General features: G+C 49.4%; 1 protein-coding gene across 2 annotated transcripts in view; it reads right to left on the bottom strand.

Moving 5' to 3' along the window:
- Positions 1-14,736, bottom strand: part of JAKMIP1 (janus kinase and microtubule interacting protein 1) — a 177,033-nt gene that overhangs the window by 76,686 nt on the left and 85,611 nt on the right. For both annotated transcript variants that reach the window (XM_017539132.2, XM_037742223.1), the window contains exons 2-3: positions 10,043-10,318; positions 3,190-3,684 (exon numbers count right to left, since the gene is read on the bottom strand). In XM_017539132.2, coding sequence (XP_017394621.1) covers positions 3,190-3,684; positions 10,043-10,171 — 624 coding nt within the window. In that variant the 5' untranslated portion in view covers positions 10,172-10,318. The remainder of the gene's footprint in view (positions 1-3,189; positions 3,685-10,042; positions 10,319-14,736) is intronic.

Here is a 14,736-nt window from a genome sequence, read left to right as displayed (position 1 = left end):
TACTGAATCTGTAGATCAATCATGGAAAAACTGATATCTCTACTAAGTTTTCTAATCGATCAAAATGGTATCCCTTTCCATTGATTTAGATCTCCTTAAATTTTTCTCAGCAATGTTTTATAGTTTTCAAGGGAGACATCTTACACAACTTACATTAGATTTATTCCTAGGTATTTGAATTTTTTGGTGCTCTACTGTAAATGATATTTTTTAAAATTTCATTTTCTACTTGTTCACTGCTAACATATTGAAACAATTTTTTTTTGTGTATGTACCTTTTATATATAGACATTGATAAATTCACTTATTAATTCTAATAGTTTGTAGGGTCATGACATGTTCTGAATATATCCCACAAAAATTCATATGTTGAAACTTATCACCAATATGATAGTACTAAGAGTTGGGGCCTTTAAGAGGTGATTAATTCACGAGGGCAAAGCCTTTATGAAGGAGGTTAGTGACCTTATAAGAGAAATATGAGCTGCCTGCCTCTCTTCTGTCATTCCATTCCTTCTGCCATGTGAGGACATGGCATTCAAGGTACCATCTGAGAAGCAGAAACCGGGCTCTTGCCAGATACTGAACTTGCCAGTGGCTGGATCTTGGACTTCCCAACGTTCAGAATGATAAAAAATAAATTCCTATTACATACTAATTACCCACTCTGTGTTATTTTGCTATAGCAACAGTAATTAACTAAAACAGGTCTCTTAGATTTTCTACATCACAACCATAGCACCGCAAAGAATGAGCTTTCCTTTTTTTCTCCATCTTTAGAACTTTTATTTTATTGCCTTTTGTATTTGACATCCTGGCCAGTGCTATGTTGAATAGAAGTGGTAATAGTGAACATTTTCTTTGACCTTGAACTTGGGTGGGAAATGGTCAATATTTTATCATTATGTATATTGCTTGTAATAGATTTTTGATAGAACCATTTATCATATTAGAGAAATTCCATTCTATTCCTGGTTTTCTGAGAGTTTATATTATGAAGGTGAATTTTATCAACAGATTTTTCTGCATCTATTAAGATGACCATATGGGTTTTTTCTCTTTTATCCTATTATTATGTTGAATTATATTCACCGATTTTAGAATATTAAGCCAATCTTTGTATTCTCAGAATAAACACAGCTGGGTTATGACTTATTAGTCTTTCTATATATTTCTGGATTTGATATGTTAATATCTTGCTCGTATTCTTGTATCTATGTTCATAACAGGTAATCCAAAAGTTTCCTTATCTTGTAATGTTACTGGTTTTGAAATCAGAGTTACACTGGCTTCATGAGTTAGTCAAAATATGTTTCTATTTCTCTATTTTCTGAAAGAGTTTGGCTAGAATTAGTTTTATTTCTTCCTCAAATACTTAAAAGAATTTACTTGTGAAGCCATCTAGGTCTGGGCCTTTCTTCATAGAAAAAGCTATAGGACTACTGAGATTTTCTATTTGCTGCAGTGTCAGTTTTGGTACATTGTGCTTATTCAGGGAATGTGTTCATTTTATCGAGGTTTCAAGTTTATGGGCATATGCTGTTTCCAGTGGTCTTATTGTCTGTAGGAGCTGTGGTATTTCCCCCTTTACATTTTTGATATTGGTAACTTACTGTCTCTGTTTTGCTTTATCAATATTGCTAAATGTTTGCCAATTCATAAATTTTAATTAACTCTTGAATTTGTTGATTTTCTTTATTGATTTTATTTCAGTGTTTCTTGCTCTTTAAAATTTCCTTCCTTCTACTCTCTGGAGTTTAATTTGCTGTTTTCTTTTTTGAGATGGAAGCTTGGATGCTTCATTTTCAGCATTTCTTCTTTTTGTCTAAAACATGTTTTGCTCTAAGGACTAATTACAACCCACAAAGTTTGAAATGTCGTCTATTTTGACAGAAGTACGTCATGTCCACAGTATTCTACAGTTGTGGAATTGAGTGTTCTGTCAGGTAAGTTCACGTTGGTTAATTGTGTTGGTGAAATCTTGCATATCTTTATTCATTTTTTTGTCTGTGTTCTACTGCTTGCTGACAGAAGTGTGTTTGTCCCCAACTATGACTGTGGATTTGTCTACTTCTTTTAGTTTTGATAGTTTTTTCTTTTATACATTTGGAGGTTTTGTTTATTGAATGCATTCCCACCGAATTGACCCTTTATTATTAAGTACTGTCCCTTTGTGTCTTTAGTATCACTTCTTGCCTTAGAGCCATTAACACAGCCAGACCAACTGCGCCTTGGGGAAGTGTTTGTACAATGTATCTCTCCCCATCCTCTTATGCTCAATGTCACCATGTCCTCATAATTAAGATGTCTCTCTTGTAAATATCACTGTTATTGTTTGATCCAGTCTGAAAATCTCAGCTTACTTTACTTCTTAGCCACCTGCCCCACACAGCTTCAAAGTGTGACAAATGCCCTGAGGGGCAGACTCCTCATGTGTTCCTGGCTGGCCCCCTCCCTTTGTCTCCTACGTCCAGTGAGGGCGTGGGAGCTGTCACTCTGCCATTCCAGCTGGGCTCACCGGCCTCCCCCATCACTCCAGAACTCAGGCAGGTTTCCTGTGCAGCAAGCTGGCCTAGGCAGGGCTCCTCTGGTTTCCATTGTTTAATGCCCACCCTGAGATGGCAAAAAGTCCTACTCATCTCTCCTAGGACATCCAATCTTCAGCCCACACCCAGAATCCACAGATGCCCCCAGAGAAGAAAGTAGGTGGCAACTCAGGCCACCTAGGCAGGGCTCTTTCCCCTTCCCTTTGGAATTTTAGCTCTTCCACACTCCGCAGATCTCCAGTACCTTTCCAAACAGGACTATTTGCAATTTATGTTTTTCCCTTGTTGTTGCAGCCAATTGGCCGGCCTCTTACCTGGAAGGTGGAAATCTGCTCCTGGCTGATGAAGTAAATGAATCAATAAATGCCCGGCACTTAGATTTGCGATAACGATGCATTCGCAACAACCCTGGCTAGTCTCCACTAAGCTCCTTTGACAAATGGGGAAACTGTTCTTTGAGCTGTTTCCCTGCAGCCCCAAAGCCTCCTTATCACACCCAAGACTGCAGGGACGTAGCTGGGGGCACAGTGGTTTGAACAATGCCTGGGGCCGAGCAGGTCCTCGGAGTTGCGCATTTCCCCTTCGCGTGCAGGGAGGGAAGGCTGCGAGCTCGCGCACTGGCTGGGGAGGGGGCGGCACGTACCAGCCTTCGGATGTCGCGCTCGCACTCGCGCTTGATGCGGTGCACCTCGTCTTGGTGCGCCTGGTAGGCGGCGCGCAGGTCGGCTGCCTTGGTCTTGTCGGCCTGCATGCAGTTGCTGAGCGCCTCCTCCGCCTGCTTGCGCGCGGCCTTGAGCTCCAGGATCTCCTGCTGCAGCCGCAGGCGCTCTCCATCGAAGGCCCTGCGCGCCTCCTCGCGCGCCTCGGTCAGCAGCGCGGTCTTGACCTTGTCGGCCGCGCCGTCGCGCAGCACATTCAGCGTGGCCTGCAGCCGCTGCAGCTCACCCTCCTTGATCTTGGCCGTGCGCGCCGCCTCCTGCTCGTGCTGCCTGATGAGCCCCTCGCGCAGCGCCTGCAGCTCCTTGGTCTTCTCCTCGTGCAGCTTGGCCTTGAGCTCGGAAATGTAGGCCGTGTGCCGCCGCTGCTCCTGCTCGCGCTCCAGCTTCGCCTCCTGCAGCCGCTCGCGCAGTTTGCCCACCTGCAGCCAGAGCGGCGAGAGAGCCAGTCAGGATCAGGGTCAGGGTCACACCTGGGAGAGCTGGCCATAGCCTCCCCGTGCCCCAGAGACCCACCTGGGCCCACGTTCCCAAGGATTCCCTCTTCCACAATGCCCTGCAGGCCTGACCGTCCTGCCAGCGCCACCTAGAATCTCTCCTGCTAGTTTCCTGAGGTTTTCCCTGGGGGGTGGAAACCCTCTGAAGATGTTGGAAGGCATTCAAGCCTTTGACATCTGTTCCAGGTCGCAGATATATAAAGAAGGACAATTGCTAAATCACAGAACGCACCCTGTAGAAACCATCACCAAGACCCAAAAGATTTTAAACCAGAAATGCATATCCAGGGCCCCATGCATGGACTCTGGAGTTGGACAAGACAGACCAGGCTTCTAAGTCTTGGGGGGGGGGGCAGTGGGTGGGGGCACCATTCTTGTTGAGCAGGGTCCTGAGATGGGCTGGGGACACCAATGCATCACCCACATTGCCACATTAACCTTTCACAGTCTTGGGAAGGAGGTAGCGCTCTCTCTCTCTCTCCCCCCTCACCCCCACTTCTGTTTTATCATGAGGCAACCAAGGCTCAGAGATGGTCTGGGTCCCTGCCTGGGATGAGGGATGAGGGTCCTGCTACTGGCAGGCAACCCACCCCGCCTTGAGCCTAACCATTTTTTCAGCAATTCAAAACGTTACTTATAAAATGTCCCAAGGGAGTGTGTTCTTAAAACACTTCAAAACGCTTTCTTTAACCTTTTTGTTTCAAATATCACTCAACACATTCCACAGGAATGCTTGACAAGCTGCTGTTTCCTGAATTCTGTCTTCTCTGAAGACCTGAAATGAATTGCCTCTGATGGACAAGCTGCTTCCAGGGAAAATGGCAACGTGTTCCCCCAGACCACTCTGTAGCTAGCATAGTAACATGTTAACATGAACGTTAGGTGAGAAGTTTTCCAATGACCCCTGAGTATCAGTAAATCCTTACAGCAACAGGGAGAGAAGCAAAGAAAACCAACTCAGGCAAACACACAAGACCAACATCTCCTTTCACCAGACACAGTCATGGGAAGGAATCCAGGCGACCAGTCCACTCTCTGCCCACCTTACCCTGGTGGCAGCAATCAGCATCTTTTCCTGGTGGATTTAGTAGCAGCAAGCATTTAACGTTAAGCATTTAACAGAATTGTCCCAGTTATAGACAAAATGGTTCTGACTGTTCCGCCTCCTGCGAGGCAACACTGTCTTAAGTCCCTGGTCAATGCCAACAGCCTTCTGGGGTCAGCAGGGTCAGAGCCAGTGAGATCCTGATCTGCTTTGACGAGCTGTGTTTCCTGGGGCAAATATCTCTACCTCTGTGGTGGCTGATGTTGTGGGTCAACTTGGCTGGGCACAGTGCCCAGTCGTTCAGTCAAACACCAGTCCAGGTGTGGCCGTGAAGGTATATTTTAGAAAAGACGAATATTCACGTCAGTGGCTCAGGGTGAAGCCCAGTGCCTTCTACAATGTAGGTGGGCGTCATCCAATCAGCTGAAGGCTCTAAGAGAAAGACTGAGGTCCCCTGAGGGAGAAGGAACTCTGCCCCCAGACTGCTCCGAGACTCGAGGCTGCAAGATCAGCCCTTGCCCGAATCTCCAGCCTGTTGGCCTGCCCTACACATTTCTGATTTGCCAGCCCCACAACTGCATAAGCCAATTCCTTAAAACTAACAACCTCTCACACTGTGAGTGTGTGTGTGTGTGTGTGTATCTGTGTGTGTCAACCTATTGGTTCTATTTCTTTGAAGAACCCTGGTTACACAATCTTCCCGAGCTCCAGTTTCCTCTAGTAGGAAACAGGGATGTCAATAGTGGCCCCTCAAAGGCCCGTTGGGAGGAGGAAGATGAGGCGACTGTGCGTGGATGAATGGAAGTCTGTTATTGTGGTTCTGACTTTGCACGTCGGGTGTGGGCAGCCCTCGAGAGACAGTCACAGGCGGAAAGGGAGTGAAGAACATGGAAGGCTGGGCAGAGGCCTATGCAGGGCAGCCCAGGGGGTCTACAGGATGCTTCCTGGGAGGGGCAGAGGTGCTGCTGAGGCTGGTGATGCAAGTGTGTAGGGCCGGCATGGTGACAGAGAGGCAGGGGCCTGGGGACACGGCCCTGCCTGATCCCACCAGCTCTGCCCAAAGCTGCTGAGGGCCAAGCCCAGTGACATGACCTATGTGACAGAGGGAGCAGAGTGAGGCTGGGGTGGCCCTGATGTGCATGGAGCACTCCCCTCAACCACTCCATCCAGCTGAGCAGGCCAAAAAAAGCCCCAAGCACTTTACCCCCAGGTGCCTCCAAGCTATTCCCCAAGTGAGAGGCACCCAAGCCAACTGCTCCTCAGCACGTGGACTCTACATACAGCCACAGCACAAAGGCTGAGAGAGGGAGCATGCCCTAGGGGCAGAGTGGCTGGCATGAATTTATCTGAACCACCAGCACCACCCTCACTTTCCACTCCCACTCAGAGAGTGAGTCAGACTCGTCTCTTTCTATCCCCATCCTCATTCAATCTGGCATGGCTGGGTCTCCATGTCCAGGCCTGGCCACTTCCCCACTTTGTCCTTGCCTAAGCCACCTGCAGTAACCCTCCCCACCACACCCTCCATGCTCAAAGCCCTCTAACCACATGGGTACACGTTAACTACTCTGAAACCATCATACATATATAGTGTTGAACAAAGTGGGTGGCAGATGGGAAGCCAGGTTTCCAACCTGGAGTGACAGCTTGCAGACAAGCATGAGGAGGCCAAAGTGATCAATGTGGCAGTGGCTTAGTATCAGGGACATCTGTAAGAACTCATGTTTAACTTTGTATGGATATAGATGTCACAGGTATGTGTACATATGCAGGTCGGTATACACATATATTTCCTTGTTCTGGCTGCTGAGAGGGCCTAGAAGCAATGACACCCCAGCAGCAATGAGCACGCCTGGTGCTCAGATCTTGGTTTCTAACGCCATTCTCCAATAAAAGGAACCAGGACTCCTTAGAGAAATTGCTGGGTCTAGGGCTGCGGTATGTACTATACAGATGAGCCTGGGGCATCTTATAATGCCAGAAAGTAAGGAAATGCTCCAAGAAAAAAAAAAAAAAAACACAAAACTGCCTCTGTAAAGCCTTGGGTTCTGCTTCCCCATGCACCATTTTCTAATGCAATGTGCCCAGGGCTGCTATATTGCTGGTTTCCTGTGAGCCTCTGTACCCATCTGGCTTGAAGGCAGGGGCTGTTTCTGAATTACTTCTAAACACTTCTCACTCATCCCAGGCACAGAGCACGTGTGCAGGGGGCTCACTGATGAATAAACAGACACATTTACCACCCTCCCTCATCCTACAGGGTTCAACAGGGATGCTTTGCTAAAATGCCAGCACTTTAAATGGGACATTGATGGCAATTATGAGATCATATCAAGGTAACACGTCAATGCTTTGCAGTAACACTGCAAAGTTTGCATGTATGCTTTTTGTATCAGTCAATAAGCACATTCCTGAATTCTCAGAGAATTGAAATTCTCCCCCCAGCCAGATGGGTAAAGCCAACCTGAAGGAGCCACCGGGATGGCTGGATTGAGAAAATAAGTAGCCAGGGTACATCCAAGTCGAAATTGCCACATGTCCCAGAGGCATGGAGGCAGCCTGGTAATGGGGAGGCCCAGCCTGGGGTCTCCGTGGGCCTGGCTTTCAACCCATCACTACCACCTAATGTGCTGGTCTCGTGTGTGTGGCTAAACTGTGTCCCCCTGAAATTTATATGTTGAAGTGCTAACCCCCAGGACCTCAAGATTAGTTGTGTTTGGAGACAGATCCTAATAAGGTCATTAGGGTGGGCCCTAATCCAATTTGCCTGGATTAGGCAATCTTTAGTAGAAGAAGCAATACAGACATGGATACACACAGAGGAGAAAGCCCTGCAAAGACGCAGGGAGGAGGCAGCCGTCTCCAAGCCAAAGAGAGAGGCTTCAGAAGGAGCCAATCCTAACACCTGGATCTGTGGCTGCTAGCCTCCAGGACTGTGAGACAGCAAACGTCTGTTGTTTAAGCCGCTCCATCTGTGGGAATTGGTTATGGCAGCCCTGGCAAGCTAACATACCTGGGCAAGTCCCTGCTCTCTCCAAACCTTAGCTTGTTCATCTGTAACATGGGGGAAGGCACATCTAACCTCTCAGGTCACTGCCAGGGTCATGACACCCTCTAAAGCACCTAGTGCTATCTGCACAGTAGTCATGTAAATGTCACCCTAATGGTCATGTGAGAGTATAACAGGCAGCCTCGGGTCCTGTGTGTGACTGTCTCATTCATTCCTCAAACAAATCAGGAGGCAGACACATTAGAGGTCCCATCTACAGATGGGAAAACTGAGACAGGGGGTTACACAGCTTATAAGACCTCCAGGCAGGGTTGGTGGTGGAGACAGGATGGAGCCCAGGCAGTGTGGTGTGAGTGAGCAGCTTTCCCTGTTACCACAGATGCTGTTGCTACCTCCAGATACAGGCTCCCAGCCCCTGCAGCCCCAGCCATTCAGCCCCAGCCCTGGAGGTGACCTGGCCTCTCGACCTAGCTAAAGGGTGAACAGGTTGGATGCACTCCATGGCTAAAACAGGCTGGATGCACTCAACCTGGAATCTTGAACACCTAGGGATGGAGACAGGTGCATCTATCATCAAGTTCCAGAAGCCGAGGCTCCCGGTCCAGAACTCAGCCTCTGCTCTGTGTGGCCATCCTGAGCTGAGGTTGGAGCCAGAGCCCAGGCCCCAGCCTCATCCCCACCTGGGAGCTGGATCTGGCCCATCACCCCATTGAAGGCCTGAGTCCCAGCTCAACAAGACAGAGACGCCTGCTGCAATCCCCCAAGCAGCCTCCACCCATCGCTCCAGGTGCTACAGCAGGAGCTGGAGGGCACCTTCAGGGCTTCAGGTAGACCCCCAACTGCTCAAGCCATCCAGGAGCAAGCCTGCGTCTCCATCCCCTTTCTGTCCACAGCCTGGCTGGTGGCTCCTCTCTGGAATCACAGAGCCCTGGGTTTGTTCTGCCCTCAAGCCCACCCAAGTCAGAACCAGGCCACCAAACAGGACTGCAGCTGAGCCTGGGCACCAGATGTTGACTGGGCTTTTTATTGTATCCATTAACCAGATCCTCATGACCATCTTAAACCAGGCAGCCATTATTACACCATAATAGCTGGTGTCAGATGAGAAGACAGAGGTTTCTGAGACTTTTAATCACCTGGCCAAGATCATGAGACCAGTTAAGGGACAAGCTGAGGCTTGAAGCCAGGTCTGCCTAGAAAGCCTGTGCCCCTCCCCTCTGTGACAGCCTGTGCTTTAATTAGACTCCCAGCATCCAAACAGGCACTGTCCTGACCAGCTCCTGACCAGCTCAAATCTGCCCTAGGAGAGAGGAAAGTAGCTCATGTGCAGGGCCAGCTCTGCTCCGAGCTTTTTACCTAGTAGAGTCCTGAGTCCAGACCACAGCCCCATCGTGTCTGAAAAAGCACGTACAAGGCTTACAAGACCACAAGGCAGCATAGATCAAAAATAAAATTCGAAGCCTCCTGACCATCTGAACGGACAGATCCCTCCCTTTGGCCAAGAGCATTCCAAAGCTAACCTGAAAAACTAGTTCAGGCCATGATGGGAAGGGGGGAAGTCAGACATGCCTCGCTGTGCCCTCCTTCCTTGTGGAATTTAGGAAAAGCTGGTACTGTCATGACCCTGCTGAATTAAACTAGACGTAACCTGAGGATGCCTTCATGCATGAGTTCCCATATAATGAACTGCAACCTAACTTAGCAGGCAAACTAACTGAAAGCCTGACTTAGGAGTATTTTTAAACAAACAGCCGAGGCTCAGCCAATCACAGCAGCTGAGCATCAGTAAACCACAGGTGACCCGTGTATCGAGGGTCAAGCTGTAACCAATCGAGTGGCCTCAGCACCTCTTCTGTTTTCTGTCCCCATAATGACTGCCATATGACCACATGCAGGTTCCTCTGAACCTGTTATGTTCTGGGGACTGCCCCATCCTCCAATCGTTCTTTACTCAAACTCTGCTAAACTGAATTTGTCAAACATTTTTCTTTTAACATCCCCCATCTTGCAGGTAACAGAAATCAAAGCATGGGGTGTTCAGCGGCTTGTCCAAGGTCACAGCAAGTACTGGTGGGGTCAGGACTCCTGCTCAGCAGTGTCTGTACTGCAAAGGGACAGGCCGCAGGCCAGTGAGGTGAAGTGCCCACCCTCGGCACTGGAACAGGCTCTCCACACAGGCCCCAGGGACAACAGTACTCAGCTGCTGCTGAGCTGGCACCAGCCCCCACCTTGCTCCTTTCCTGCTGGAACTCGATCTGAATGCTGGTCAACTTGGCCCGCAGCTCCTCGTTGGCCATCTGCACCGGGTCCGTCTCCATCTCGGGCTTCTCGCCCTTGCTCCGGCCTTTCTTCGACATGCTTCCTCTTGGGTCAAGGTGGTGAGATCCTGCGGTTCACACCCGTTCATGCACACCAGCCAGCAGGCACGGCTACTAGCTCCACCGTGCTAACCAGTCGCGCAGGGCTCAGCTCGCCCTCCAAGGAAACCACCATCACTTGGGATCCTGAGGGAGGGAGGGAAACTGAGTTAGCAGAGAGAGAAGGGTGTGGAGCTGGTGTCCCTGCCTAGGGCACTGCGGGTCAGACACCTGCCACTCCCAGGACTGACCTAGAGCCTCCCGGATGGGGGCTGCAGCAGAATCTCTTGGAGGTTCTTAAGGCGAGGAGTCCTAGGCCCACCCCTAGAGAATCTGCTTTGCCTTTCTAACAAGCTCCCAGGTGAGGCTCCCAGGTGACCACACCTTGAGTAGTTTCAATCCATCCTGCCCCCATCAAGATGAGACCAGCCCATCTCAGCAGGCTGCAGACCACATTCTGCCAATATCAATGAGCCTGAGTTGCCCAAGGTGCTTCTTCCAAAAAGCAGGGCTCTGACCCTCACCCAGAGCTCAACATGAGAAATGTGGTGGGCCAGGAAATCTGCATTTCCATCCACAGTCCCAGCAATTCTGGAGCAGGGTCTGAGGACCACACTTTGAGAAATGGGCTTTTCGATTTCAGAGGTTAGTGGTTCCCTTCCCTACTAGGTAGATGATGTCACTCAGTGTTACAGATGAGGAAACTGAGACACAAAGAGGTTGACTGCCAGTGATGTCACTCAGCTACTGAGAGAGGAAACAGTATGAACCTGATCAAGGTCCACAGCTGGAAGCGGGTGAGCCAGGACTGAGCTTAAAGCCCACTGCCCAAAGCCGCCTCTGTTCTCCCTTCCTGTCACACGTCTCCTGATCATTTTCCATCTCACAAACTGTAATTTACTTAGTTCTCATCTATGTCCCCTCCATGAGGATGGGTTCCCAGTAAGCAAGGCCCGGGTCTGCTCTGCCCCCACTGTATCCTCCATGCCTAGAAGAGAGGGCAGCACATAAGATGCTTTCCATCCGGATCCGCCAAGTGAGTCACTGAATGAATGAGTGAGTCAGTGACAGCAGGAGATTCATGAGGTGCCCATCATGTGCCAGGGCCTGTGGCAGGAGCAGGGAATCCCATCCCATCGTCCTTGGAACACCCGGTGAGAGAGTATTTTACTAAGCCCATTTTAGAGATGAGAAAATAAAGCACAGAGAGGTGAGGTAAGCTACCTAAGTCCAAACGGCCCATGAGTGGTGGCGCTGGGATTAGATCACCTAGGGAACGAATGCAGGGCGAGGAGGGAACACTCCAGTGTTGAGGAGTGCTAACTTGGGAGGTTGGGCAGAAGGGACAAAATTGGCAAGGAAGGACATGAACAAGACTTAAGGAGGGAAAGCACCAGAGAGGCTGCAGAAGATCACGCGTCTAGAAGGAAGACTCCGATAGCGGGCAGCCCCGAAGAGGTCAAAGTGAGGACCTGAAGCTGGCCACTGGACTCGGCCACCTGGAGTCCATGTGACCTCAGCCTGTGGGTGGGAGGTGCAGGAAGTACAGGGGTGCCCAGGAACGGTCTGGGTGGGGTCTCCACAATGCCAGTGCGTCGGCGAGGTGCAGATGCTCAGTGGCCATGAACTGAAGTCAGGCATGCCCTGCTAGCCCTGGGGCCCTGGGACATCCTTCCAAACTATAAAATCTGGGAGACAGTGATGGAGGCCAGCTGCCTTCCTTCTGAACAGGAGAGAGTGGTGTTTCTCAACACTCCATGAAGGATTATTCCGGGCTCATCAACATCCCCCCGGATCGATTCCAGAAAGGTACATTCTGTCTTCAGATAAGTATGAACTCCATTTGCCTTGATCTGACTTAGAGCTTGATACATAATTCATTCCTCACTGCCGCTTTTATAACCATAGCAGTTCTCAGAAATCAGCCTTCCAGTCTGAAGTACACCTCCCCATACCCTGATCAGCAGGAAGACACACAAAATACAACACCCCAAAAAGGAAGCTTACTCCTTTTTATTCCTTTCTGTGGCCATTTCTAGGAATGTGCCTTAAGGAAATACCAGAGATACAGTCTCTGATAAAAACACTTGGATGTTCATCCCAATAACACAATGCTCAGCAGAAGGGATAGATTAAGTAAACGAAGTCTAAGCCCCGACAGCAGACTCCACATAGCAAAAGGTCAGTGCCACAAAGAGTAAAAAAGGCAAAATAAAAATCAGGCTGGGTGTGGTGGTTCATACCTATAATACCAGCACTTTGGGAGGCAGAGGTGGGAAGATCACATGAGGTCAGGAGTTTGAGACCGGCCTGGCCAACACAGTGAAAACCCCTATCTACTAAAAACACAGAAAAATTTAGCTGAGTTGAGGCAAGATCGCGCCATTGCACCCCAGCCTGGGAGACTCTGTCTCAAAATAAATAACAAATACAATTTACAGTCTTAATTTTCTGCTATATATATAATATATACACACACATATATTTGCTCATTCTTTTCACTCAGTCATGAGTATGTGTTGAGCACCTGCAAGGTGCCAGCCCTGTACCCTGGGCATATGGTGGAAAGGATGAGGCAGCCACGCCTCCAGGATATGGACAGGACCCCCCGCCCCCGGTCTTGCATCTAGAAGGAAGATGCAGTTACAGGTGATACCTATTCTCTTCTTTAGACTCTTCTAGATAAGCACATGTTTCTATTTCAATGACTGCTTTTCAGAAGAAACAGTGCAATATTTTTAAGAAAGGCAAGAAAAATATCAGCAATTAGCCAGGAAGGACACCAGAAAAAAGCTGAAGAGAAAGCAAATGGAACACACCCACGGGGGTGGCCCACCAGGCTCACAGGCAGGATGGGGCAGCTGCAGGTCTGCCTACTCTTTGGGCTGCCAGAGGGGGAAAGGGTGCCCTGTGCTGTGTGTCAATTGTCAGCTCCTCTGGGTCAGGACCTTGGCTTCCACCTTCGTGTGTCCTACCCTGTGCCCAAAGTCCAAGCTCGATCCAATTCCAGGATGAATAAGTCTCCATGGGCCGATGCCAGGCCAGGCCGCAGGGAGTGTAGAGATGAATGGAGTGCAGGAGGGGAGGGTGTCCAAAGTTCTGGGCCAAGTCAACCTTGGAGCTCAGGGCGGCCCCCAGCAACCGGCCTCTCTGCCATGGAAACACTGTTGAGGGTCCTGATGCTCACAGAGCCATACAGTGTCACTGCAATCAGCCCATCTGGCTGTGGGCTGCACAAAGGTCTCATCAGCAGGAGCGACAGCAGGGCACTCTCCTCCCTGAGCTGAGCTTGGTGTTTGCTGCACCCAGGGCTTTTCATTCTGAGCCCACTGCCCACTAAGCAGGAGATGGCACAGCCCACTGTCAAGGAAACAGCACAGCCCTGGCTCAGTGTGGCAGGCTGGAGGGTGACTGACTGCTCAGGACACACAGGAGGCAGAGTCCTCAGAGAATGCTCCTTCCTGAAGGCATGTGGAGCTCCTCTGATGATGCTGGACCTTGTCTGGCATATAGGCCAAGGATGGCAAATCTCCACCTCCCATGAACCAGTCCTGTGGCTCCAGAACTGAAGTATCTCTGCAGCCCACCCATCTCCAACAACATAAGCCCCATTGTCCCAGCCTCCATGTCATTTTTCTGTGCCTTGGAAGCCCAGCTGCCCTTTAATTGCCCACAAAAAATTAATATACCAGGCCTGCAGGAGGAACAGAGGGAGTCCCGGCCATCACAGAACTGTCTGGTCAGGGAGACCACTATGGAAATGAATACATAAAATAATGATGGCTTGTGGTACGTGCTGGAAAAGAAAAGTCTACAGAGCACTGTGATACACAGCTATCAAATATCACCTGTCATGGGCAGGCAGTGGGGAGGGCAAACTGCCACACCACATGGGGTCCTACACCAAGCACAGAGTCAAGACCAGCTATGCATTTGCAGCCCAGCGCAAAATGAAACCGCGAAGCTCCTTGTTCAAAATTATTAAGACTTGCATGACAGTGACAGCAGATCATTAAACCAAGAGCTAGCCCCTTTGAATGCAGGCCCTGCAGGACAGCGCAGGTCATGTGCCAGTGAAGCTGGCCCTGGACAGAGTTCAAGTCCTTCCCTGAGCATGCTGGGAAGACATTAGTAAGGTGTGACTCAGATTTCCATGTCACTAAAATGCAGATGATAACAGCTGTACCCCAGAGGTGGTGGCGAGAGTGAAATGGGTCCCTGCCTGGCACACAGGAAGCACTGCAGAGGCTCTGTGACTCTCATTCTGCTGTTTAAAGGGCACTCGGGCTGCTGAGGCACAGACAAATGATATGGAGGCTGAGACAAGGGGGATGTGTTGGAAACAGATGCTTGGTGCCGCAAAGAAAAATCAGCACTGAGACAAAGGATCTTTCAGCAATTTTTACTTCCTGTAGGAAAGGTACTGCCACTAGCCATCTTGCCACAAGAGTACAATAAACAAAGGAAAACAGACATATATATCCCTTGCGCATTTGGGGTTGTCCTTACTGCTGTGTCTGATCTCCATTGGCTGGAGCCAGACCTCTCAATCTAAACTAAAACCC

Source organism: Cebus imitator, unplaced genomic scaffold (assembly GCF_001604975.1).
Source record: "Cebus imitator isolate Cc_AM_T3 unplaced genomic scaffold, Cebus_imitator-1.0 Scaffold117, whole genome shotgun sequence".
In the NCBI taxonomy this organism is placed as follows: Eukaryota; Metazoa; Chordata; class Mammalia; order Primates; family Cebidae; genus Cebus; species Cebus imitator.
The sequence above is the reverse complement of the archived record's forward strand: the minus strand, read 5'-3'. Positions and strand labels throughout refer to the sequence as shown.